The 26,239-nt window shown below is 37.9% G+C and overlaps 1 protein-coding gene across 1 annotated transcript; it reads right to left on the reverse strand.

Moving 5' to 3' along the window:
* Positions 1 to 931: 931 nt before the first annotated feature.
* LOC140236931 (palmitoyltransferase ZDHHC22-like) lies at positions 932 to 1,792 on the reverse strand. Its single transcript, XM_072316873.1, has one exon. The coding sequence runs from the start codon at positions 1,790 to 1,792 to the stop codon at positions 932 to 934; it is 861 nt and encodes a 286-aa protein (XP_072172974.1).
* Positions 1,793 to 26,239: the final 24,447 nt, after the last annotated feature.

A 26,239-nucleotide genomic window follows, 5' to 3' on the forward strand; every position in this document is an offset into this window, starting at 1 on the left:
TCAACTGCTGCATGGATGAATGCAATTTTAAAGCACTGTACAATGTATGTACAATTGTACATAACGATGGAAATGTACAGTTAAGACATGTTACAACATCGTCAGCATAGTACTGATCTGAACCCTGGGAGATGCATGGGTAATGATGAACAAAATCAATGTTTTGACCTGATCTGAACCCTGGGATATGCTTGGGTAATGATGAACAAAATCAATGTGTTGACAAACACAAACTAATTTTTCCATATCATTACAAATTTCTTTGATTTTTAGAATTTAAAAAAAAAATGGTTTTTATGTGAACAACCTCTGAAGTTATGACAATATCAGGTCCCATTTGTAACTTTGATGGTAATACACAATTTATCTTGTAAATTGTAACCACAGTACATGTATATGTACACAAAAGTCCATGTGGGTTTGTCTTTTTTTTTTTTTAAGTTTTTCTTTTCAATTCCTATTTTTCAGCCATTTTAAATAAAGTGATGACTACAAGATCTACCTTTTCCTTGTTTTCTTTAGTAACATAAAATAATCCCTGATAAAAAGAAGAATGTTTAGTTTAAGACAGTCATTCTGTACTTTGATGTGACCTAATATACTGAATACATGTACTGTATGACCTCCACTTGTACAGATGTACTGTACATATTAGCCAACACATCAAAGAGTCAACACTTCACCGACTAGCACAGTAATGTAAGCAATACATACAATATTTGTACAGTAGTACTCTCGTCATAACTTTTTGGCAGTGTTATCCTTCTATTAGTTGTAACCTGCCCACACTCGCTAGAAAAACAGTACTTAACAAGTTTATTTCAGTTGCTGACAATGCTGTAGGTGCATTGATTTGCACCGTGATGAATTCCTCCTTTGGCAAAATTCTTGTCACACATTACAACTCACATGTTGGGTTGCGTTTACACTGTTAGCTGCAACTCTTCATGCTGTACAGGCCAGTACCGCACTGGGGTAACTGCACTGGCAAAATCATGCCAAGGAACCAATAAGCTCCAAAAGTATCCTTTAAATTGTGAGAAATAGAGCTGGAATGTTTTGTCTTCCTTTTTTGTCCATGTAAAGCTTCATACGATGTCAGTCCAGCTGCACTGAGGCCAACCTCCCACATAAAGAACCCCAGAGCAGCAAAGCCCCCAATTAAGCAGATGTACAGGTACATGGTCAAAGCCAGTTCCATGCATTCCGTTTCCCCTCGCACAAATCCCATGACAGCTCTAGGCAGGAGGACAAAATATGTCCCGGCACCCGGAAACTGGACATCATAGGCCAAGCTGAGGTAAAGAGCGATCTGGAAAAGCACGTAGAATGCTGCCATCGCGATGTGGAAGCAGAACCAGATGAAGTATTTTTGGTTGTGGTAGCCTATGCACTTTCCCAGCATGAAACAGTGGTGGTCATGCTTTAAGATGACAGACTTGCACAAGCGGCACTGGTGAGCCCGGAATGGCTGGGAGGTCTGCTGATCAATTTCACACTGCTGCACAACACTGCGTACAACTTTCAGGCTAGTGTCTGTGTGCATGGCAAGGATGAAATGCCCCAAGCTCGCTACCAGGGCGTATGTGATGAACAGGCGATGCTTCCACCCTGTGAAATCGAGGTCCTCCACAGTTTGTGGTATGGTAAATATCATCGTCGATGCAAAACCAGCAAATATAGCAAGGACAATGAACAAGAACCCAAGACTACTGACTAGCTGCTTAAGTTTCATTTCCATGGAATCATCTTTAGACCGAGATTGTCTGGCCGAGGGGTCCTTTGAAGCCATGTCAGCAGACAGGCCACTTTCCCTCTGCTTTTTTTGTCTTTGACTATGTCTCCTCATACTGGTAAATTGTTTGGTTTCAGGAGGCAAATGAAGACCCACTAATTAACTAAAAGTTTAAAACACAGCCACGAGAAATTTGTCCACTGCACGTTTAAGCATGCACTTAGGCTGTTGCTAGTATTGCACGGCTTTATAACAGTAAGTCAAATTTTCAATCACTCCTCACTGCACTGTCTCCTTGGCTTTGTTTGTATTTTGGCTCTACCTCTTCATTCACTGCTCAACGTGCCATAACGCCACGGATTTGTTTGCACTTTCTTGAGTTGTAGATCTACATCCGTACATAGTGCATACTTGGTACACCAAGTTGTATTTATATCAATTGCTTTAAAAAAAAAAGTTTACACAGTTCTTTTAAATCCTCGCGATCGAAAGAGGCAGAAATGCCTTTATGTAGATGATGAGATCATGTTAGAGAAGTTGCTTTTTCCCCCGAGCTAGTACTATTGCAAGCGAGATATCGATTGAGCCGTGACAGATCGCACAACACCACAGGTGAAAGATAGCTACCAATAATAGCTAACACTTCTTCTTACAGCTGGGACTACACAATCTCGTCGCTAACATCTAACATCTGTTGGATCCACAAACGTTAAAAGCAGTTGTCTCATCAGCAACAAAAGTCCGTCCAACATTCCGATCCACATGCAGTTACGAAATACTTTCACATTTGACTCCATCCTAGAAGAACACAGAAAAGTTAGTTCTTTTAGCGTGTATCAGCTCAGTCAGCTGGATATCGGGCCAAAGAATTCGTTGGTTGATAGGGACGCTTTCATGTGGTCAAAGGGGAAGTCCCTGCATTCAAAGCAGGGAGGTGACCTCTCACCTCCCTGATTCAAGGCAGCTAGTAGGCCTACAACAGCGACACACTGACAGTATGTTTGTACAAGTGTAATGGAGAGTCGTTGTTTTTTGTTTGTTTGTTTGTTTGTTTTTGTTTTTGTTTTTGTTTTTGTTTTTGTTTTTGTTTTTGTTGTGTTTGTTGCTGCTGCCGCTGCTGTCGGGTGTTGCCGCAGGTCCATTTTTTGACTCTTTACAAGTTCAAGTTCAAGTTGATTTATTTCTTTTCTTAAAAGAAAAAAAAAATCGGAAAATATACAGAAAAACCTTGCTTTTCGAAGTCACCTCCCAGAGATCGTTCCAATCGAGGTAATAGGGAAGGGGGGGGGGAGGGGGAGGGGGAGGGGGAGGGGGAGGGGGAGGGGGAGGGGGGGTGGAGAGAATTGATCAAGACCCAACGCTAGATCTGTTTTAAGACAGAAAATCATATTGACTCCCAGACAAAACTGATTTGTTACAAAAAAGAGAAGAAGGAAAAAAGTGGTCTTGTAACTGTTTCAGCAAGCCATTCCGATTGAGTTCCAACTAATCTTGTCCTGTTTATAGTCTAGTCGATTTGCAGCGTGCCAGTCTCATAATCTTGTCCTGTTCAAGGGAGGAAAGAGTAAGAAAACACAGATTATATGTAAAAGACAAATTCATAGCGGCCTACTCAAAGATATCACCACAATACAGCAAAAAGTACATTCACTTGTGAGGAGCATTAATTGTCATCATGCAAAGTCTACGGAGCTTCACCTCATGAGAAAAAATATGAGCATCTGATAAACCTAAAGATAATCTCGAAAGAGGATTACTGTATCACCGTGTGTGTTGATGAAGTCACATACACAGCAAAATGATTCTCCCAACTCTCATTTCGTAAAACGATCTATTAAACTAAACAGTTTTAAATACCACCGAATGATGGATCTTCAATATCTGTACAAGATACGGAAATTTCGACAGCAATGTTACCAGAGTGCATGGTTTTATAAGCCATCCAGCATTGATGATTATTTGTGATTGTAAGTTGCATTGAACAAGTTGAAGCGTTAACAGAGTTATACGTGCTTTCTTCCACATTTTTTTTTTTATAATTTTTTGTACGAAATGAGCGAATTGACCCGATGCCTGCGAATAAAGTATGAGGTAAAGGCTGCTGGATTCGACCTCATTATAATTTAGTTCCCACATGCATTGGTTATTATACTAAAACCTTAAATAGCAAGCTGCTTCTCCAATTCACATTTCTTGCAGTCATTTGGTGGCTCCTTCTTTCAAAAGTTTATCGAAATAAATTCCTTGGCCTGCATCTGTACTTGACCTGTAGCCATGGTAACAACAGCATTCAACCATTCTGTTCATCTAATTTTCCTGTTAAAAAAACAACAAACAAACAGACTTTAATAAGGAATGGATTGCACTTTTTGATGGATTGGGTTAGAGGGTTATGACGTTACGGAATACATACCCTTGAGATAGTTAAAGAGGGCGGCATATAAACTGTGCTGTCTGCTGCTCAACTGGTTCAACTGTGAGCTCCCTGCATGTGATAGATACAGTGATAAAGATGTGAACCAACATGCGTTTATCTATAGGTCATTTGGAGAAGAGAGAAACCATAGCGATGATGTTACCTCGAGTCTCTCCAAGCGAAGGACGTATTCCCTCTTTCAGGCATGTGTGTGTGTATGCATGAAGCAAAAATAGCAAATTATCTAAGAAGGCAAGGGCACATAGATATGCACACACTATCATTGACACAACATATTTTGAAGTTTTATTCCATTTCTAAGTATATAGACATGGAGCTATAAGTAGTTCCATGATAATTTATAGAACATGCAAATCAATTTTCCACTTGGACGATTTCTCTTAAATTATTTCAAAGAAAAAAAAATCATCAGTACAATGTACCAGGCAGAAAAGAGCAAACTACACAATGGATAAAACAACAACAACAACAACAGTAGTAGTAACAACAACAACAACAAAGCATATTGCTGACAACATGAATACATGATCCCACATTTATAGAGACACGCTGTTCCCCTACCTTAGCATTGTTCAAAAGTAGATTATGATATGTGTGTTTTTTATATCAAGAAATATTTTCACTCAATGACTAATACCCACACAGTCTTATTAGTTATTTAATTTGTGGAATACTGTAGATGTTTCTGTTCATCGTGTTTCCCAAAAAATTTCATTCTTTTTAGAAGCTGTGTAGTATTTACATGTCTTTGAAATTGTTGTACATGTATTCAGCGTAATATGTTTGATTTTTTTTTTCTTTTTTGCTAGTAACTGTAATTCTGCAATATTTTATGAGTTTTATTTTGAAGAGCCCCGCTGAAAACCAGCCAATGCTGACTTGGGCCACCCTTTTTTAAACATGTGAAATAGATAAACAAATAACTAGATATATCGCTACGGCTACTGATATGCCTCCGCCATAATGCATGGTTCTCCTAATAGGTCTATAGTACAATGTCTTAACAATGTGTGATGACAGTTTCACACAATTGGCAAAATATTAAAATGACAGGTTTGACACAAATGTGCTGAATGTTCACTTTCCTAGAACTAGGTTCAATTGGATGAATGATTAAAATGTCAGAGTGCAGGTATTTGGGGGAACTGATGATTTTTACTTGACTTTTGACCATTTTATAAGTTTATGCATAGAGTAATTTTCAAGGTATTGAGAAAAAGTATAATTTCAGTATCAAATGGGAAAATAGCATTATCTAAACCTGCATGGCCTTTGACCTTTGACCTCACAGTTCCAAAGAGAATCACTGCTAGGTTGAACATGCATAAATATGTAAGTTTCATGATGATACCTTGAGTTACTTTCGAGATACGGAGGAAAAAGTGCAATTGAGCACTTTCACTTGACCGTTTACCTTTTGACCTTTGACCTTTTGGCAAGAAACTTCCCCAAAAATACATATTGGGTAATACATGCCATACATCAAGTTTAAAGAAAAAAAAACCCTTCAGGCATATTGCATTTTAAGGAAAGTAGTGATATTTTAAGGAGTTGACCTTGACCTTTGACCCTCTGACCTTTGACCCATGACCCCAAACTTCCCTAGATAATCACTGCCCATCGGTACAACCATATATACTAAGTTCCATGAAGATACCTTGAACCATTTGCGAGATATGGAGAAAAACATGAAATTTCATTTTTTTTCCACAAAATAACCTGTGACCTTTGACCCTGTGACCCTAAAATCCACACAAAGTATTATCCGCCAAGGACATACCCTCATACCAAGTTTGATGTAAAACCACCACACGGTTCTTGAGTTATCGACAAAAACAAAACGGGACGGACGGACGGACGGACGGACGGACGACCCGAAAACATAATGCCTCCGGCCACTTCGTTGCGGAGGCATAAAAATAAATCCCCAAATCAACTCGAGCAGCAGTGTCATACTATTTACTAGACTTGTGTGCGTTCTTGTGAAATCCAATTTTTTAATCATTTGCTGTTAGGCATATCTATTTGGGATTTTTTTTTTTTTTTTTTTTTTTTTCGTTTGAAGCATAAATGTTGCGATACTGACGACGTACCTGATGGAACTAGAGACAGCGCACAAATAATTGCTGCTCGTTCGGCCGTCTTGTCCGCGTCGTGCTGGGCGTACGTGTGGTGCAGCAGGCAGAGACGGGAGATGACGATTAGCGCCCTCTCACTGCAGCTTGAACCAGGGAGAGAACCTTGTTGGGGGTAAAAGGATTGTGGGGGGGGGGGGGGCAGGGGTTGGAGGAGGGGCGAGGGCGTGGTGGGGGAAGGGAGATCACAGTGGAATCAACGTCAATAATAATCGACTTGTCTTCGGCACGCGCAAAGATACATGACTCAACCTTAATACTTCAGTTTGAAGAGCGGCTTTGCAAACGCAGTCAACAACGATAGTCTAAGCAACCTCTTGGACGAAACCCACACTTGCTTATATTCAGATTTAATGCGAAAGTTTCGTGTTGCTTTCTTATATAGAAAGTCACAAAAATAAGTGGTATATTCATTTTTCCTGTAGGTTATGTTATTACTGCAACTAAAATACGACTAGAACGAGCAAGAATAGAAGCACATAATTATCAAAGCAGTCCTCGAACATAAATGGACATATCTTCTATGGATAATTGGTTTTCTTTCTGTTTATACAATGAAAATAATGGGAACTATTCTAGTGAAGGCATCCTAATACTAATTTCCTAAGCACTAAGCATCATTTCATGACCTTTTAGGCCACTGTTTTCTGGGGGAACAAAAGATTTCATGATATTTTTATTTTGAATGTAACATGATTGATCAGACAATAAATAAAGTAACATATTGCAGTAACGATTATGCAGACGAAATAAAAATATTTCAGAAACAAGGTGTTGGCAGTGGAGGGATAGTCATTGCACCGCCGAGCATTGATGAAGAGAGGTCAATAACCCTAAGATTATACACATTATTATGAACACCTTTTGTCTTAAGTCCATGTTTTTACTCCGAGAGCTTGTCACGTGTAATACACACTGAACAGATCTATACTAATCAAGAGGCTGGATTGACGGGAGAGTGAAAGCACCAGTCATCTGTAATCTGCTTTAAACACACACACACACACACACACACACACACATGTTGACATTGTTGACGTACCACTCCATTTCTCATACTGTCTCCCTGCTGAAGTTGTTATGCATTCAACTTTGCATTCGTGATTTTCTAAATGCCTGTATGAATAGAATGATCTTTCCTTTTTAACTCATGAATTTCAGATTGCCAGCCATTTTTGTTTATCCTGTCTGTCTGTAAATTGTTGACATCAAAGTACAATGACAATTCATTTCTAAATCAAACGGACAGAATACTTCATTTTCATCAATATCAAACAATTAAAAAGAAAGTTTCATAAAATAATGTTTTCAAGTTTCCAAGAAATACTGATAAGCACTTTAACTGAGTGAAAGTGTTCTCATCTTGCATGTCTATTCATAAATCTTGCTCCCTTTTGTTAGATGAAATCTAAATGAAATCGTTTATCATCGGCATAAAAATGTTGTCTTATATACCTATAATTCATGCATATGACATCTTAACAAAGATGACTTCCAGGAAGGATACAATTGTATAGATTTATTGTTGTTGTTGGGTTTTTTTTTTTTTTTGGGGGGGGGGGAGGGGAACAAACAAAATAAAACGGGAAAGTCGCTAACTCTCAAAGTCGGCTGAGTGAAAACTCCTTTGAAATACTTACCATATATTTTGTAGGCATAGGCGGTGATTATTTGTCTGACGTCTGTTCTCCTCACATGAACGAACTCATCCATCTGTCTTTCATACACCTTGTCCCCCGCCTACCACAAACAGAAGAAAATAATATGTAAAAAATCTTCATAAAAAAAGATTATCAAGAATGTGTGTGTGTGTGTGTGTGTGTGTGTGTGTGTGTTGTCGTTGTGTGTTGTCGTTGCGGCTTGCTGTGCCAAGCGTGCGGATCGTTTCTTATGAGTCTTTCAAATCAAAATGGTAACACTTTTGAGCTTTGTGAAAAATTTAAACACAGACACATTTATGAGAAATACCTTCGTTTGAACGTACATCTAAGTGGATGTTTGATGCGGTGTATTTCTAAAGGCCCGATTAGAATATATTAGTGATTTCACTCGGTTTGCCACTTTGACATTTTTACACCTTGTGCATATGAATTTGAAAATATTTGTATTTTAATCGTCGATATTGATATTGTTAAACTCTAAAATGAATACTTTATTACCGATCACACTTTGAAATTAATGTTATAGAAACCTTAAGCATGCAAACTAACTGGAGATATTGCTGTCAAGGACATTTACTCAGAATAAATTGTATTATTGTGAATCTATGAATTGGCTCGCACATCAGTCATATTTATTTCGCGTGAAACGAAGAAACAAACCCCTTTCATCGTTACAAAGCCGGCTGATCATTGAAGTATACACATTGTTCTGTCATAATGTATTTCTTTTTTAACACGATTAAGATAGCAACAGTAATATTGATTGCTCAGAAAGCAATAAACACAAATGCATACAAACAAAGGAGCATAAAGATAAATGTAAAGGTCTACAGGCACACATGGATACACAAATATAATTATGAACATACAGCGAGGCATACAAAACACAATACATAAACACACATACACGCACATACAAACGCGTATGCACACACCTAACACATACACGCATTTATACACATACATACATACATACATACATACATACATACATACATATTTATACACACGTTTACATACAGACAAATAATCATATGCGTAAATACTTACTAATGCCTGATCACAAAAATGTTGCTGCCACAGGGTTCTAATCCTGCCGGTGACTTCTAAGAATGCTCCTTTCACTCTGGAGACGAGTGTCAGGGGAAGTCTCACCACCGTGTCCGTGTCCCGCTGCGTTTCTCCTCCGGAGCCACCTTCATTTGTCTCCCCGTGTTCCTCCTCTTCTTCCCCTGATATTTCATCCTGCGCCTCATCCTCTGAGTCTGGTCCCGACGACCAGCTTTTCCTTCTCTTTGGATAGCGGTTGTTGTTGAGGGATTCCGAGTCGACCGACTTTCTTTTTCGGGCGTCCGCCTTGGCGTTCGGTTTAGCTTCTACGATCGTCTGCTGAGCAAGTGAGATGTTTCGCACCGTCACGTCCGCCGCGGCGTGGCGCTCGGTTTCACTCTGTGGTTGCAGATGCAACTCAGTTTCTTCAGGGTCTCTGTTGGCGCCGTTCTGGCTATTCCAGTTCCCGGCGGCTGTGAGGTTTTCCTCACTACACGAGGATTTTCTGGGAACGAGTTCTGTGTAACTTTTAGAATGATCTATATCTATTTGACTAGGGTCTATGGCTTGCAAAGAAATGCGGTCGGTGCTGTCTGACGTAGAGACGTGGCTACCATTCTTTGTTTCGTCACCCGTTTTATCCCTGTACATGTTGGCATAAGCTAGTGCTGCCACCGCTCCAGCTTGGACCTCGGGTATCGTGAGGCTCACGGGAGTTTTTAGTGTTGGAGCCGATGTCCGCAAGGCGTTATCCCACTGATCGTCCGAGGATATCTCGCTCGTCGTCGACGGACTCGGCTCCGACATCTGCCATCCGTCGCTGGCCATACTCGCGGGGACAACGGTGTGCGGAGAGCACATCATTGGGTAGTTTGGTTGGATGCAGCAGTTGGCATTGTACTGGGACTCAATCTTCCAAGGCACATTCTGAGGAATGCTGCCAACTTCCAGAGATGCATACCCGCTCACCTCCTCGTGTACGCCCGCTTGGGAGATATAGGTGTATTGTGGTGGAAATTGTTCGCTGCACTGGTCACAGTTACCAATCTTCTCGGGTTTCATATGATAAGTCCCGTCGTAGACACCAAACTTGGCCATGGTGTCGAATTCGAGATCCCTTGGGTGGGACTTGAAGTCCGCCTGTGCCACGTGCCCATTGTAAGTGGGCGACCAGGACAGACTGCGGGGACTGCCCGCAACAATGGAACTCGAACCGATGTCCCTCCGTGTAGAGAAGCACATGTGTTGTAGAGGCTCGTTCTCGGCCTTGGGACGCCTCCCAAGCTTAATGCCTGAACGACAAAAGAGAAGTGAATGTCACAATTACAACTGAATATCACCATACGTAGGCCTACAGTGAATCCAACATCCTACTCCTTAATCCATAATCATTTCCACCAGCTGCATGTTTCCTTTTCTCCTTTAATCCTTTTAAAACCTTCTTAAAAAAAAAAAAAAAACAGTCCCTCCCCTCCACTCTCACACTCGTAATTCTCTCTCATGCAGTACAGTTTGAGGGGTATTTCCTTTCTTTTTTTTTCTGCTAAGAGAGAGAGAGTGTGTGTGTGTGTGAGTAAGAGAGAGAGAATATGGTTACGAATGTTTCATCTGAATCACTAGATTAAAACTTTTTTTTTTATCATGACATGATTTGGTATGAAAGTTGCATTCTCATGAAAACTTATCAAAAATGTATTCTTACTACTATACCCAACACAATTAACTTCCTGCAGATACACGTCAGTACCTTGATTATTGTAGTACACTCCTACTCAACAACAGCTCACTGCTCAAGTTAACTAGCTCATCAATCTCCATACTTTCAAATAAGATGTCAGACAGGGACGGTTTCACTTCATTTTCTACTTATTTTCTGAAATCTCCATTCTTTGTTCACAGCTCGGCTATTTTGAGATTGTTCCGTCTGCACTGTCTAATTTAATCTGTTCAGTTCAATTTATTTTCATATTACTGTATTTCTCAAAGGAATTACACTGCTTTGACATAAAAAAAAAAGAATACAGATGCATAAAACCATGTGTTTGAAAGTACGGGAAACAAATGATGATGGTCAGATTATGGTTCGAAGGTGGTTCGAAGGTGTCTCGAAGAAGACAGTAACAGAAACATGATGCAGGCCTACATAAAAACTCTTTCTTGACCTAATATCATTTGTCGTCCAGAATGTATAGATATGCTTCACTTCAGTGGGATATGATAATGATAAATGTACAAGTGATAAACAGTATAAACACTTGTAATCTAATGATACCTGAAGTCAGACTGGATATTCGTTTGTGTGACCTTGTCTCTTTCGTTTTGCTATTTTACGAAGTAATTTACCTTTTTTTTTTCATCACATACCACCTAAGTAACATTGACAAAGTCTAGTGTCTGATGACATTCACCCTGGATCGACGTAGAATACTCGCCTCTGGTATTAGATAAACGCCCATAGTATGTTTTCAGCCTATTTTTTTTTTCCAGAATCTATGCGAAGAAGTTGTCATTATGTTCGAAGGTCACGAAGAACTTACTGTGCATGTTATCTGAGAACGTAAAGGGTAAAACAAGCCCGAGGATGGGGGGAACACCATTGTCGCGGTATACGTCAAAAATCACAATAGGAGATGTTGTTTTTGAATATTCGCAATATGAGAAAAGCAGTGTCCGTGTCGGCAGAATGTTTGATTCTGTCATTACGCCGATGCCATTGTGCAAACAGAGATTTACATAGGCCAGAAATCAGTTTTAGGTCTATATTATTGATCTAGACCCACAAAACTAACGACCTCATCGCTGTTCATTCCCCGAAAATCAATACGAAATTACCCACTAAATCACGGCAGAGCAAATTGATGAAGAAAAAGGAGAAAAAAAATCCAACAGGTTGAATTAAACAGTTGAGGAGCGAATAGCAAGGCTCTTCCTGTATTGGGATCTGCGGAAACTTTGAAATGATTGTTCTACGGGGGTTAATTCTGGCGACGTTTCATCAACAAGCATTTAGTTGGAAGTAACATGATGGTCAGCGGGCATTGTTCAGCGAACTTTGCCCGCTCTTCCCGCCCGTTCTCGCCGGCTGGAGACAATGCGTCGATTCGTCAAAACACTCCGCACCGCTTTATTACCACGATATAGCACGGAAAGGCAATCAATATGTCGGTTTCAATGTCAGACGATGTTCAGTACCGTCTCTAGACTAGCGCTTCGGTATCCAAGAGCAAGCAATTTTATGTGAATGCGATACTGTAATTAGCCATTCAAGCAGAGATTATAGTGCTATTCAACTTTGTAATTACATTCTCATCGGCAGTGGACTATTCTATCATAGACTATATCTCTTTTCAGGCGGTGCTCTTGTTTACATGTTCCTTTTTTTTTTATTAATCACCTTTTTGAAATTTATGAAACAAACGATTGATTTCTTTTTCTCTCTCAATTTGGGACATTAGAGATGTGCCAAGAAAGTAAGTACTTTAAAAGGAAAGCAACTCTTGCCTTCTCAACCGAAACTCTACACAGATGAAATGCAGCATCACTATTGATGCAATGTAAGCTTTTAACAATTTCCATAAAGCTAGCTTACGAAAACCGTGCTTCTTTTGGGTTCACACCTAAGAGGAAAGGTTATTTACATAAAACTTATTAGGTGTGTTGTCAAACATTGCAAATCAAATTTGTGTTAATTTTAAATTCTACTTCGTCGTTATCTTGATGTTCCAATGTGATGTTATGGAATCTATTCGCCGTTATTAAGGCGGCTTAGCTGTAACTTTATGACAAAAATTATTGTATTTCTGGTAAAATATTCTAGTCTTATATCAGAGTGATATAATGTATATGGGAAACATACATGAAAATTCTCACTTCAATTGTACTTGATGTTGAGTAAGTTAAATCGCAAACTTTCACTGTGTAACCATACAGTGATTAGGCTAAACTTACATATTTTATTTATATATAATGATCCGTATAAAAGGAATAAGAGCGTATTTTGCCATAACTTTGGAGAAACACTTTTAACACTATACGTGTTATTATGAAACGTCTAGTACAAGAGTGAAGTTTAGCGGCAAACAAATGAAAGTATTCTGCATTGTCACTATTCCATCTCTTATTAATACTTGCACGCATGGAATTTAAGAAAATGCAAATTGCAGTGTCGGCTTAGATTCATAAGATTTACTTAAGTTAAGAGAGACTTAATACAGATAGATGATTTACGAATATAGAATTCAGAACCTTCGTCTTGTTGAAAGTTACAAAAAAAAAGTCTATCCATGGTCGTTGGTGTCTCAGCATCTAAGAAATTCATTCATTCATTCATTCATTCATTTTTACATTTACAACAGATCCATATGGATATTTTACAGAAATTGCATACATAAATAACACCATAGTACACAATAAAAGATAAGTTTATAGAATATTTTAGCTATATATATAAATATATATTAAATGATACTAAGACCTATGAAGAGCCTCATTTATGACGCGTGATGACGTCATTATCGAGGTTCTGTCCCATTAATACGAACGATCGATTGATTACATCCATGATCAATCACACGTGTGGTGTAATGACGGTACTGGCGCGTGTCCTCAAAACCCCTTTTTAAGATAAGAACGAAAAAAAAAGCGTTCCCTAAATTACGCCTTTATACCGAGCAAATTTGAATTTCATCACCTCTAATAACCTTGGAATAGTACGCGGACATTGGATAAAGTATGAGCTCAGAGCGCGCAACCTTGGGATAGTACGTGCACACAAAGAGAGTACTATGGGTACGCTTGCAAACGCAGTGAAGAAAACACTACACCAAGACTTGTCCATGAGCCATTATCTTTGTTCAATAACCTAACGCAATAATCTCCTAATAAACTTGCTGGTCTGCCTTCTTTGTTGAAATCCGTTATTACTGAACTGCTCTGTATATACCTTCTAGAATAAGTATTCAAGTGACCATTCATCGCTCTCTGTCCCAATTTTACATCCACTGATATCTGTTTTCCATTAGCGTTCTCCATTCAGACCTTTATTGCCATCTCTCATATCTTTTCTCTTTCTCGTTTCTTGCTCTAATTCTGCATGAGAGTAAAAATAAAACAGCCGAGACCAAATCATTACATGTCCGACTTACCTTCCTTTGACATTCCTAATGCGATGCATTTCTGGAACCGGCAGAATCTGCAGGAATTTCTCGTTTCCATGGTAATTTCACAATTCCTCTCCTTTGCGCATGCGTAATTGGCCCCTTCACGAATACTTCTCCTGTAGAAGCACTGCCTCAGGTATGGAAAAAGAGAAAATTCAAGGGTTACAGTAATGTTATTGACATTTTGAAAACATACTTGCAACGTATATTCTTACGCATGTATAATACGTGCACATTAAAATTGCATTTATTCTGTATCGTTGTAAAAACATTCACAACATTCAGCATCTCCTGAAGATAAAGGTGTTTTCCCCTTGAGCATGTTGCTTGTTTACTGTCATCCTATGTCTTGACTTGTGTTTGTTGCTACGTGTGCATTATTCTATACCATTGTGGAACTAATTTCGTAAACATTCCAGAAAGTTTTATTGCTTCCCATCCTGATAAACGCAGAATGTAAATTGAGGTTGTCAATCTCCCCCCTCCATCTCTCTTTCTTTCTTACACTCTAGCTACTAGTTTGCTCTCCCACCATCCCTCTCTTTAAGTTATCCATCGCTCTTTCTTTAGGTTTCATCTAATTAGTTGTATTAATGTTCATCACACTTGGTGTTGTAGATATGATTTTCCTGGTAATCAAATTTGCGTCTGTTTTCTTCGTTGATGGAATACATCGAAATCCTCTTTTATAGTCTTTAATAATTCATCTGTTTTTCACTTACAGTATCTTTCATTCATATCACAATTAAATTCCTCTCGCTCGCTCTTTCTTTCTTTCTGAATTGTCCTTATTATTTCTTATTTCACACAATTCATCGATGAAACGAGTGTATATATATATATATATATATATATATATATATATATATATATGATATACATGTATATATGTATATACGTATATGATATATATATTGTATGTATATATATATATATATATATATATATATATATATATATATATATATGTGTGTGTGTGTGTATTTGTGTGTGTGATATTTTCCTTTCTTTCATAGCCTTCTTTTTTTTTTCTTTTTTTACTTGGACCGATATCTAATTTCTTTCCGCGCCTACCTCCCTATACCATATACTGTCTCTTTCTTCCTAATTCTCATCACTTTTTCTTCGGTCGCAATTGCCCCTTTCACGGGAACACAATGACGATTATCTAACTAGATTACACTTGCAGGAACATTCTCAGTTTGTTGCGACTCGAGCTGCTCGGAAGGGAGGTAAGCGATCGAGGTATATAGCGGAGAAAGAGAGACGGGGGGGGGGGGTGGGGAGATACGTAAAGGAGAAATCGAAGGATGGTGGCCTTCTACGAACACAAAGTGCAAAGAAGCTTGAAATAATTCGCTACAAGCGTGTCCTGTCACACGATACGCGAAGAAGCTACGGCCACCTGGTGTGCAGCCTGTATATTATAATGGCGTCGATTTCGACCTTGGTCTAACATAATTTTCCTCTTTCTTTTATTTTGATGTCGATAGCATACGACATCCGAGGGAAAATATAACAAACAAAAAGAGAGAGAGAGAGAAAAAAAAAAACACGTCATAATATCAGTAACCAGCCTTGAGCCCTTCAGTGGAACATCGGGAAGGAGTTTAGGCACGCACGTGGGCTGCGATACCGATAATTGTGACGAGACCTTTTGAAGAAATGCGAAGGTGCCCTCTGATAAAGGTGCCCTCTGATAAGCCAAATTTGGTAAGACGAATATTGCTGAACGAAATATAAAGATATATATGTACATTTATCATATATATATATATATATATATATATATATATATTGTATTTATATACACATATGAATGTATATGAAATCGGACTAAAGGGCAAGCTCTTTAGTCTCTACGTCTCACAAAGATTTATAATAGGTATATAGATGGATACACATTTCAACTCTTTCTTATTGTGACGGTATAAACAGTATATCATTCCAGTACCATCTAAAAAGAGTAGCTTCTTTCTTTTTGAAATAAATATATGAATGAATGAATGAAACATGTACATATGTGCATGTATACATAAGAAAATGTGTCAATGCATGCATTTGCATGCAAGTGTGAAACATAAGGTTACAATGCCAGATTGGAATCTATCGAAAATACACTTTGCTTAACAACCTCAGCACAAAATCAAATCATATTTTAATTATCATTTACACAAAAACAACATTGACCATACTAACATTAAGTGTTTATATGTAACAAATTTTATGCAAATTATGTTCATATGTAATAAATTTTATGCAAATTATATTTATATGTAACAAATTTTATGCAAATTATCCATGATAAATGTAATCATGTTACCTGGATAAACGTGTTAGCATTCAAGCAAAATTAGACTTGAATGCCAAAACCTCGATATTTCACCTGCATCCCGTATTCCGTATTCCGTCCTATTTGAAAGTCTTAATAATTTTTGAAATACATTTTTCTTTATCATTAGGCCTATTATTTAGAAGTTCTTTTCTAGCGCATAATACTATTGATTAGGACTTTAAACGTACTTCAAGGAAAATGGACAATTGAGAAATACAGCCAAAATGCTGCTTATGCGTCTGCATAATGTTATTTACGAGGTTATTCCATGGTTTATAGGCAGCATAACATAAAAATGTGTGTAAATTTGGGGTACTATGCATACAAATCTTTTGGTGATGATTTAATTTTCTTGCTGTCTCTTGATTTACCAGAGACTCTGAGAGATATGCGACGGAGCTAATCCATGAAAACATAACTTTAGGTATATAAGATCTTACATGCAACAATCAGTAATCAAATAATCAACTCATGTTTGTTTGTTTGTTTTTTTAGTCCTTGACACAAGCCTTGCAGCAGAGTTTAGAAGAACCTGAAGTTTCTTTGAAGCATGTGCATGTGTGTAGAATAGCGTTAAAGGTAGCAGCAAAGACATTTTTTTTATTACTTAGAATTGCATATTTTACGCACGTATGATGCAAATACACAAACACCCAAAGACACTGAAATCAGGAGACGTATAGAGATGTAGATTATGTTCAAGATTTTTCCACGCTCTTGTTAGATGGCATCGCATGTTGTTCATACTCATTTTTAACTTTCAATCGTTAGTCGGTATAATCATGACCCATAGTCACTGTTCAGGCATACATAGTTTCGGTGCTGAGATGTAAAATGAAAATTAACAAATTCTGTTTAATGTTATGTTATATTTTGTTTGTTTTGTCTTGTTTTTTAAGATAAAGAACCATATACACCACATCGATCTAATAAGAGAGTCACGCATGCACAAAGTCTTCGAGGACGCGCTTTTTAGTGTCTCGCTACCTATGTATACGTCACACAGCTGTACTAGTTCTCTGCTTTTCTCTGATACACGATTTGATCACATTACCCTGACAGTGCTTGAGAAGAAGAACAATTAAGTCAAAATCTTCATGCCAACAGTAACTTTTGGACATACATGTATTTTACCCCGCTCGAATAGCATTTACAGTTTAGAATGACAATCAAGCAGAACGACGCCAATCGTTCGCAAATCTCAGCAAGAGCGTGCATGTGAGTGCGTGTGTGTGTGTGTGTGTGTGTGTCTAATGATACACAACTTGTTTAAATCTTTAAAATTATGCTTTGTCGATTGCAACTCCAGTTCTACACAGCTGCTAAACATCCCCTAATTACGATCCCTTTTCTCTATTTTCCGGAAAATTGGTGATTGACGATATTGTTTTGTTAATTAAGAATGAACATACCTCGGACCGCCGTTACCCATTGTTTTGATTCTGTACTGCGCGTTCCGGTTATAGACGGGATCGAATTCAATGCCCTCGCCTCCACCCTCATCGTATACGCCAGTGTTTACAAAATGTTATCGGATATTCATTATTCATGTATCTCCCTTATCTTTCAGGCTCGGCGTGCGCGTGGTGCTCAATCAATATCAGCCCGCACAAAAGAAAGTCATTAGACTGTGGGAAGAATCACAACAATACAATCATTATTTCCCTTTTCTCGCATAAAACCTGCGTATGGGCCGGTGATTTGGTTAGTATATTAAGAAAACGATTAATTTGAGTCGTTATTCCTGAACTGCTGTGATCCTTTGATGTTCAACGATCCAATCTTTTCCTTCCATTATATCACTTGTCAGTGAAAAGTTCCATCCTCATAAAAGAAGCGCACAGATAGGGTTTGGAATTGTTCATTGCGCTACGATTCTATCGTAGTGATATACTCAGCAATAATTACTTTAGGATTTTTTTTTTTTGAGAGACACAGAGAGAGACAAAAAACAAACAAACAAACAATAACAACAATTCACTGCCAAGGACAAAACTTTTACAATGGTGACATTTGTAGAATATGTAGAGACCACTTAGAATTGATACATAGATTCAAACTGCGAGTCGCCTCTGGGAGGATGATAATGATAGGCGGGGCATTGTAAAAATGCGGCATCCAGTCTATACGCAAAATTGAAATCTAAACATGGAAGCATCATAGGTAAGCACGCAATACTGGGTAAGGAATTTCACTTGACGTATCTCTCAAAGGAAACTCCTGAAATCATGCATGTATGGTACAGAGCGGAATCAACTTTAAAGAATTGGTAATGGCATGCAATGCTTGGTATAAGGCGTTTTTAATGCAAATAACTCCTGACAACTCAAACTTGTTTATGCAGGATTGGTAAGATATAGCTCATTATTATTTGGGCAAGAAAAAAAAACAACAACAACTTGTTGTTAAAATAACAAAACTACAATAAAGGGTAAATACTGGATGAAAATGATAGGAAAAATAATAATCAGCAATATGAATGTCAAAATGATCACATCGAAGCAAATGCTGCTTTCTTTTATCCATGTCTGCTTTTATACTACAGGCCTATGTATATGCACTGGACTTGTACTGTCACTGCCTGGTAATTTGTATATATCTTATTCCTATGGCGACCAGGGATGACATCTCATAGCGCTTTGTATCCAGTGGAAAAGGCGCTCTAAAATATCAACTATTGTTATTATCATTATTATTATTATTATCATCATCATCATTATTATTGTTATCATTATACTAGACAAAGACGCTGAAGACAGTATAGTGCAGATTTTTCGTGAAGGCCATGATAAGATGTTCTACAAGAGCATCGGAGATAGGACTGGAAAAACGGAACAACGCAACAACTTAACATTTTATGGTAGCATATCATGCACTTAAATCGCAATAAGGAATGATATGTTAAATGAAGCAATGATTATGATTGACTTGTGGGGATAAACGAATACTTCATTACGACACAAGATACATATACCTAAATCAGGGCGAGATAGCAGCGGTGGCCCGGGGCCACTAAAAGTTGATGTCGGACCACCAAATTTCCAGAAAGGCTATGTTTTGGTGATTCAATATGGCATCTTGAATGCAAAATGAGTTTTCATATTTTCTTTAATTTTGGGCCACTATATTTCATTTTTTTTTTCGGGCCACCAAAGTTTTATGTTCGAAGATTTTTGTGGCCCGAATGGACCCCCAGATTTAAACAGAAAAGCTAATGGTGTCGAGCCCTGCCTTAATGATAGAATCTTTATGTACAAATCAAGTGTGTTTGACACAGAAGCGAAAGGAGGGGCTTTATTCCAGTTGGCTTTTGATGATCATAGACTAAAGAGTGGTAGATAATCGCCCAAAATTAACTCACCTTGCATCCTTCGCACGTGAACACGCCAAAGTGCAGGCCGGACGAAAGAGCCCCACATACCTGGCACGAGATTTTGCGGCTCCCAGTACCATGTAGACTTCCCAGCTCGTCTAAGCATAACACACACACACAAACACACACGTACACACAAGAGAAGCAGCGAAATGAAAGTGTCAGAACAATGGCACATTCATGTGACAACACTGAGATGCTCCATCCAAAACATCACGGCCATTGGCACTTGTGAAAATTTATGAAAAAAAGAACGTATTGCGTCATTAATTCGCAACTGCTGACTTATTAGTAGCATCACCAATGCTGCAAAACAGTTTAGAATTGCAATCTTACTATTTTTTTTTTCTTAGCCTTTGAACTATATTCTCTACTCTGGTGGCTTTTTGATATCATTTAGTGGAATGAATTACGTATGTAAAGGTTAGAAAAATACCTCTACACTAATCTATAAGTATCACTTTATTCTACATGATACAGTTTTGATACAAAGTATGATGTATAACTAATATGTAAACACACATGCACACACATAATGAATAGAATATAAATGATCGACTATCCATGAACACATGATAACATTATTCATTGAGCAGAAAGAAAAATGTGTGCTTGTATGCGTGTAAAATATAATAAGGAGAGATCGAATGTGTGGGAGATGTTCATGAAAATGTGCACATAGTTGACGAAAGTGTGCATGCTCGTCTAGAATTTGATTACAATCACTCTCATAAACCGCCGCCATCTTGTTCTTTTGTCGTGTCTGTCGTTACTGTGAAGGAGCGAGAAGCTTGATGCTTCCTGCAACATTTTTCTTTAGCCCTGCCTTTGATTTCCCTCTCACCAACCACCAATTCCCTCTCGCTCTCTCCCTTCCACACCTTCCCCTTTTGTCTCTTTCCTCCTCTCTTTCGTCATGTATAGTGACTCATTATGTCTTTTCACGAGTAAAGAAATGCAAACTGTTTCGCTTCCATAAATCAAGCCCGAAATTTTAACTGCGACGATTTTTTTTTCTTCCGGTTATTTCCGCGTGTTATAGAGAGAGAATCGAAGCAAGGGAGACAAAAATATGTACACGCGCGCGAACTTTGATTAATTTGATAAATGCAGAACAGAATATCTTAATGTATGTTGACAATGTTGATCGTTCCGTGTGTTTAAAAGGCGGAGACTACCATTCTTTCTCAGGAGTTGACTTTCACTTCTGAGCTTGTCCCTCGCCAAGGTAACCACACTCTCCATTGACATTGTAGCTTTTTGAGATTCTATTATTGATACTTACTTCGAGAAGGGGTGCCGTAAATTTTTGTGTGTGCCGATAATGGTAAAATATGAAGGGAAATTCGTCTAAAATTCAGAAAGCACACCATTTGGAATTCTGTGGGCTGAGCACACAATCAGCGAGGTACTGGAAACACATCTTGCTTATCAAATTAGGAGGAAGAAAGGAAAATCGCACAGTTGATTAAGCAAGCCTAAAGCTGTTGATATTGTGCAGGAACAGAAAAAAAAAATGAGAATGTATTTTCGCCTTTGTGTTGTGCTGCCTCGTTGCCTCACGCAAAAGCTTACAGAATTTTCATTCACTATATGTGTGTGGTAGACACGCACCCAACCTCACGCAAAAGTGAATAATCATTCTGTCATAGTGGACGATCGTTAGTCACAAATGCGAAAATGATACAAAAGCATCTCCAAACATATTGATTATAACGCCATTAAACATTTAAAAACACGCAATGTTCCTCACCAACAATAATAAAAAAAGAATGCAATGCATTTTTTTTTTCGAAAAGGGACGGATACATAATGCAATAATGGTCGTTGAAACTTGATGATATCAAATTAGGGAATGGCATGTCGTAAAATTTGTCATGTGTTTCTGGCGAGACATTAGTGGTTAGAATGAAATACTTAATGTAAATGTCTCGAAAGAATTTGATTTATTACCACGCATTTGAGCAAAGAATTCACTCTGCCCTGTGTTTTCAGATGAATCGTCATGTACAGTCAAGAAGGATGAAATGATCTACTACGCTAATGATTGAAACTTGCCCAGAATGGAGCAAGTGGAACAACATATACATGTATGTGTTGTCAAATAATGCCGCCATGAACACGCAAGTTAATGTGATACTATTCACGAAAACACACACATACTGTATACCCACACAAGGTACGCCTACATCACATCCATTGGAATCAGTTTGACATACGACATTATGAGATAATGGAATGTTTTGAATCAATTCGAGAAGTTATTCCCCACTGATCATTTTCAACTTCTGGGAAAAAAAAATCAGTTTTCTCTACTCCTGCTTTTAATTGGCGACCTACAAATCACTAAGATGACTTTTGAACTAATCAAATGCCATGAATATTCGAATGCATTTTGATGCCAACGTATCGGACCGGACCGTTAAAGGTTTCTTTTCGTGCCAATTCTGATCAAATCGAAATTCACAGCGAAGAGTAATGATGTGATGATGCAAACAGAACAGCCTCCATACAATTTTTTATTGTAATCAACTTTCACTTCTTCTTTGCAGCCATGAACAAGTTAAACGAAAACAGAGCTTGATATCAACTTGGAGCGACAAACTCATCAAGTGCCTGCATCTCTGTGAATGGAGCAATGCCATATTCGATATCTGTTAACTCTTTGTGTGCTTACCTATACCCCTATTACTGATGTAAAAGATCAGGTCAATTCTTGTCACACTTGCTGTCCTGTTCATTCTTACCCAGCGATAACGAAATTGCCACGCCAGGTTAGCTGCTCACATCAAATGTTACACCTATCTTCGTATAATTTAGATTGGTGGAATCTATAGCATCACACACCCGTCAAAGTCGTTTTACTATATCCAGGGAGCTGACCTCCTTGCTATATCCTAGGTAAACACGCACACACACAGTGAGGAAGGTGTTTTGCTTCAATAAAAAACTAGACAAAACTGAAAAAAAAAATCAGAAGTACTTATAGAATAGAAACGTATAAATGCAAATTCTCTTTTGATGTGTCTCCTCCCACTTTCACTCTGCTTGTTTGTATCTCTCTCTCTCTCCCTCTCTCTCTCTCTCTCTATATATATATATATATATTTAGTTATTTATTAATCTATCTATCTATCCATCTATCTATTTATTTAGATGTGTCTGTGTGTGTGAGAGTGCGCGCGCGCGAGTGCTTGTATGTAGAATTTTATCATCAAATATAATTCATTGAAGTGTAGTATTATAGGATGTGAGCAGGAACCCTGATAGAACTGCATGGGGGGGGGGGGCAAATAAGGGGGTAGGAGGTATAAGGAGGGTATTTTTGTGTGTGTACGTGTAAGTTTGTGTGTATAGATTTAAAATGTATGTTATGATCTTCGGGTCACCCCATTGAGTATGTTTTGTTGTGATCAATAAATCATTGTTGATTGTATATTGTAATACACTCAAGATGAACGTTTTATTATGTAAAATTACAGAAATCAAATAAGATTATTGAAAAACAACACACAAACACAAAAAAATATATATATTTTTATGTCTGTGTATGCCGTCAACTTTAATGAGTGCTGTGAGTCACTACATCATCCATGCGTTATTCGTATAAAAGTGGTGGAAGTTTATTTAGGGAAGAGATCTAATCCAGCACGTTGATGTCCTCCTGTGGAGTCGTGTACAGGTGTGGCATATTCTTTTTCTTTAAGGGCAAAAAGACATTACCATCCCCTTTTCGTCAAAAGCTTTAGTTTGGTTCTTGTTTTCTATATTCACATCTCAGTCCCAATTGCTACATAGACATTCAAAGTAAGAATACAATTTCTTAGCCCGTTTTCCACATCTCTCGAAAACGAACATACAATATAAAAAACGGCAAACGTTTGGAAATTGGATGAGAATGTAAAGGAAACATTTCAAAACTGAATTATCTAATGTATAATGAAGGAAAAAAAGAAGAACCTACACAGCGCATAGACGTGAACGAATTGATTCTTCAGAAATGAACTTGTAAAGATGAGTTTTAGCCTGTCAGACATCATTTTCTCAGGGTGTTAAAATGTTTTGACATTTTGGGTATGAAGGCTGCTTTTCGGAACCGCTCTACGTGTGCGCTATCTTGTTTCAGGGTGTTAATTCAATGAAAAATATTAATAGTTCTGAATATTATGAAAATGATAATAACAATGATAAAATGATCAGTCATTCTTTGGCGATCGACGACCTTTGCGACCCTGCGTAGCAAGGATACCTATAAAAGGCTCTAAAATAGGGGGTCATTGAAGCAAAAGACAGCTTGGGAATTCAAAGTCATACCTAGAATTAGAGGAAGAAAACCCGCGCTAATCAGCTAAATAGGAACGATAAAATTGTTTCTTTGCCAGACGTTTTCAAGAGTAATGATATGACTTCATGAAAGGAATTAATACTTGAAACTGGTATCAATCTATGCAAAACAATTCATGTATTTTAGTATTCCACTCCCAGCCATTTTTACAAAGGTATTCTTACGATAAGATATATACGTTACAATATATCATTTCTATCTTACCTTAACTGTAGAACTTACTTTCACTACAAGCAAGACAGTGGACATTGAGCGTCCGGACACAACGTCCCACACCATAACAATGACACACCAACACACCAACACACACACACGCACACACACACACACACACACACAAGCAACAAACAAACAAAACCCACACGCACACACACACACACAAGCAGAGAGAGACAATTTCATTTCCTTTGATTTTGCGCCTCCTCTAAAATTTTTCGGTCCGTTTAACTACTTCAAGTTAATATAGCCGGATACCCTCTGCCGTATATTTGATATTACTTTGGATATTGAACTTTTTCGTTTTCTCGCTTTCTCAACAGACCATACGATGTACCCGCAAGTTGCTGACAGAAAAAAAAAATCAACGCGTTTTGCATTAGACAGACTTTGAGATTTTGCTTTTGACAAATTATATACTGCAAATCCATTGGTACCACATTATCAAAAAGATGAATAATCGCATAATTTAGCAAGGTGTTATAGAGTATTTGGCTACCAATACCTCCGATAAATCCTGTCCTGAACAACGAATTGTCCTGAACTCTTGACATTTAATGGTCATCGAATAGGAATTTGTAACAGTATTGGTGTAGACAAATTTTGTCATTCTTGCGTTGCTTCAAATAAGCATTTATTGCGCTGCCTCCGAGAAAAAGTCATTTTCAACAAATTGTACATACGGTGCAACCGCCTCTTGCAAGGAATGGGTTAACGATCAGCAGATTCAGCCGTGCATGTCTACTGGTAAGAAGATAGGAACAGTGGTGATTATAATCACACTTGTGGAAATAGTCGCTAAGATTTGTTTCCGGTTTTATGAAGTTCAGTCGTATTCATTATACTTGGTCGTGTGTTTGTTTGCTTCATTATTCCATGCTTCACATTTTACAAGTAAATCATAAACATATCAAGAAACTGAATTTGTAAAATTGTTGAATGCAGCAAATAAGATAATTAATAGGCCCTACATGTGGAATATGAAGAATTGATACATAGAAGCATTGCTTGTGATTTAAAGTGAATTCTTATATGAAATTTGCAGTTGTAAAAAATTACAAATTATGTCATGGAAAATGAGAAGGTAAAAAGAACAAAACAAAGAGGATAATAATGAATGTCCAGTACATTAGCTGTAAATACAAAACAGCGGTGTGGTCCCCCGAGCCAACTGCAAGCCCGATACTACGATGGAAATTCACGGTATGTACGTATGCCTTGCAAGATGTTGAAAATCGCTACAAATATTAATTCAAAAGAAAGAAAGCTTATGCTTTAAGGAACTACGAGATGATTGAATTGTTTCTCTGTCCAGATAACTTTAAAGATTGGGTCTTAGGAAGTTATCATTATACAGCAGATATAAAATTCGTATATGAGAGGGAGATGAAAGGAATCGTTTCGTCTCCTAGGAAAAGAATATACCTCACTTTTCTTAACGAACATCGGTGAAAACACATCTGGAAGGTTACCTTTATTAAACTGATACATAAATGATCCAAAATTGAAGGAATACAAATCCTGGATCTCCGATATTCTACTGGAGAAAAACAAAGCATTTAGTGTGTTCAAAAACTGTTACAAATGCATTGTAAGGAAAGTTATTTTCTGTATCAACACCATATAATTTCATCTTGTGATTTTCTTGTATTATCCCTCCTGTTTTGCCTCTCTTGTGTCGGCCGCTGTGTTTCACTTTTTATCAGTCATTGCATTTCCACCACATTGTATTTGCGCGTAGCTTCTCTTTGACACTATTCAGATGCTTATATATTACTTTTATTCAAAACAAT

Source organism: Diadema setosum, chromosome 1 (assembly GCF_964275005.1).
Source record: "Diadema setosum chromosome 1, eeDiaSeto1, whole genome shotgun sequence".
In the NCBI taxonomy this organism is placed as follows: domain Eukaryota; kingdom Metazoa; phylum Echinodermata; class Echinoidea; order Diadematoida; family Diadematidae; genus Diadema; species Diadema setosum.

Coding starts and splice junctions, on each gene's coding strand:
- LOC140236931 (XM_072316873.1), bottom strand. CDS start 1,792: ATGGCTTCAAAGGACCCCTCGGCCAGACAATCTCGGTCTAAAGATGAT.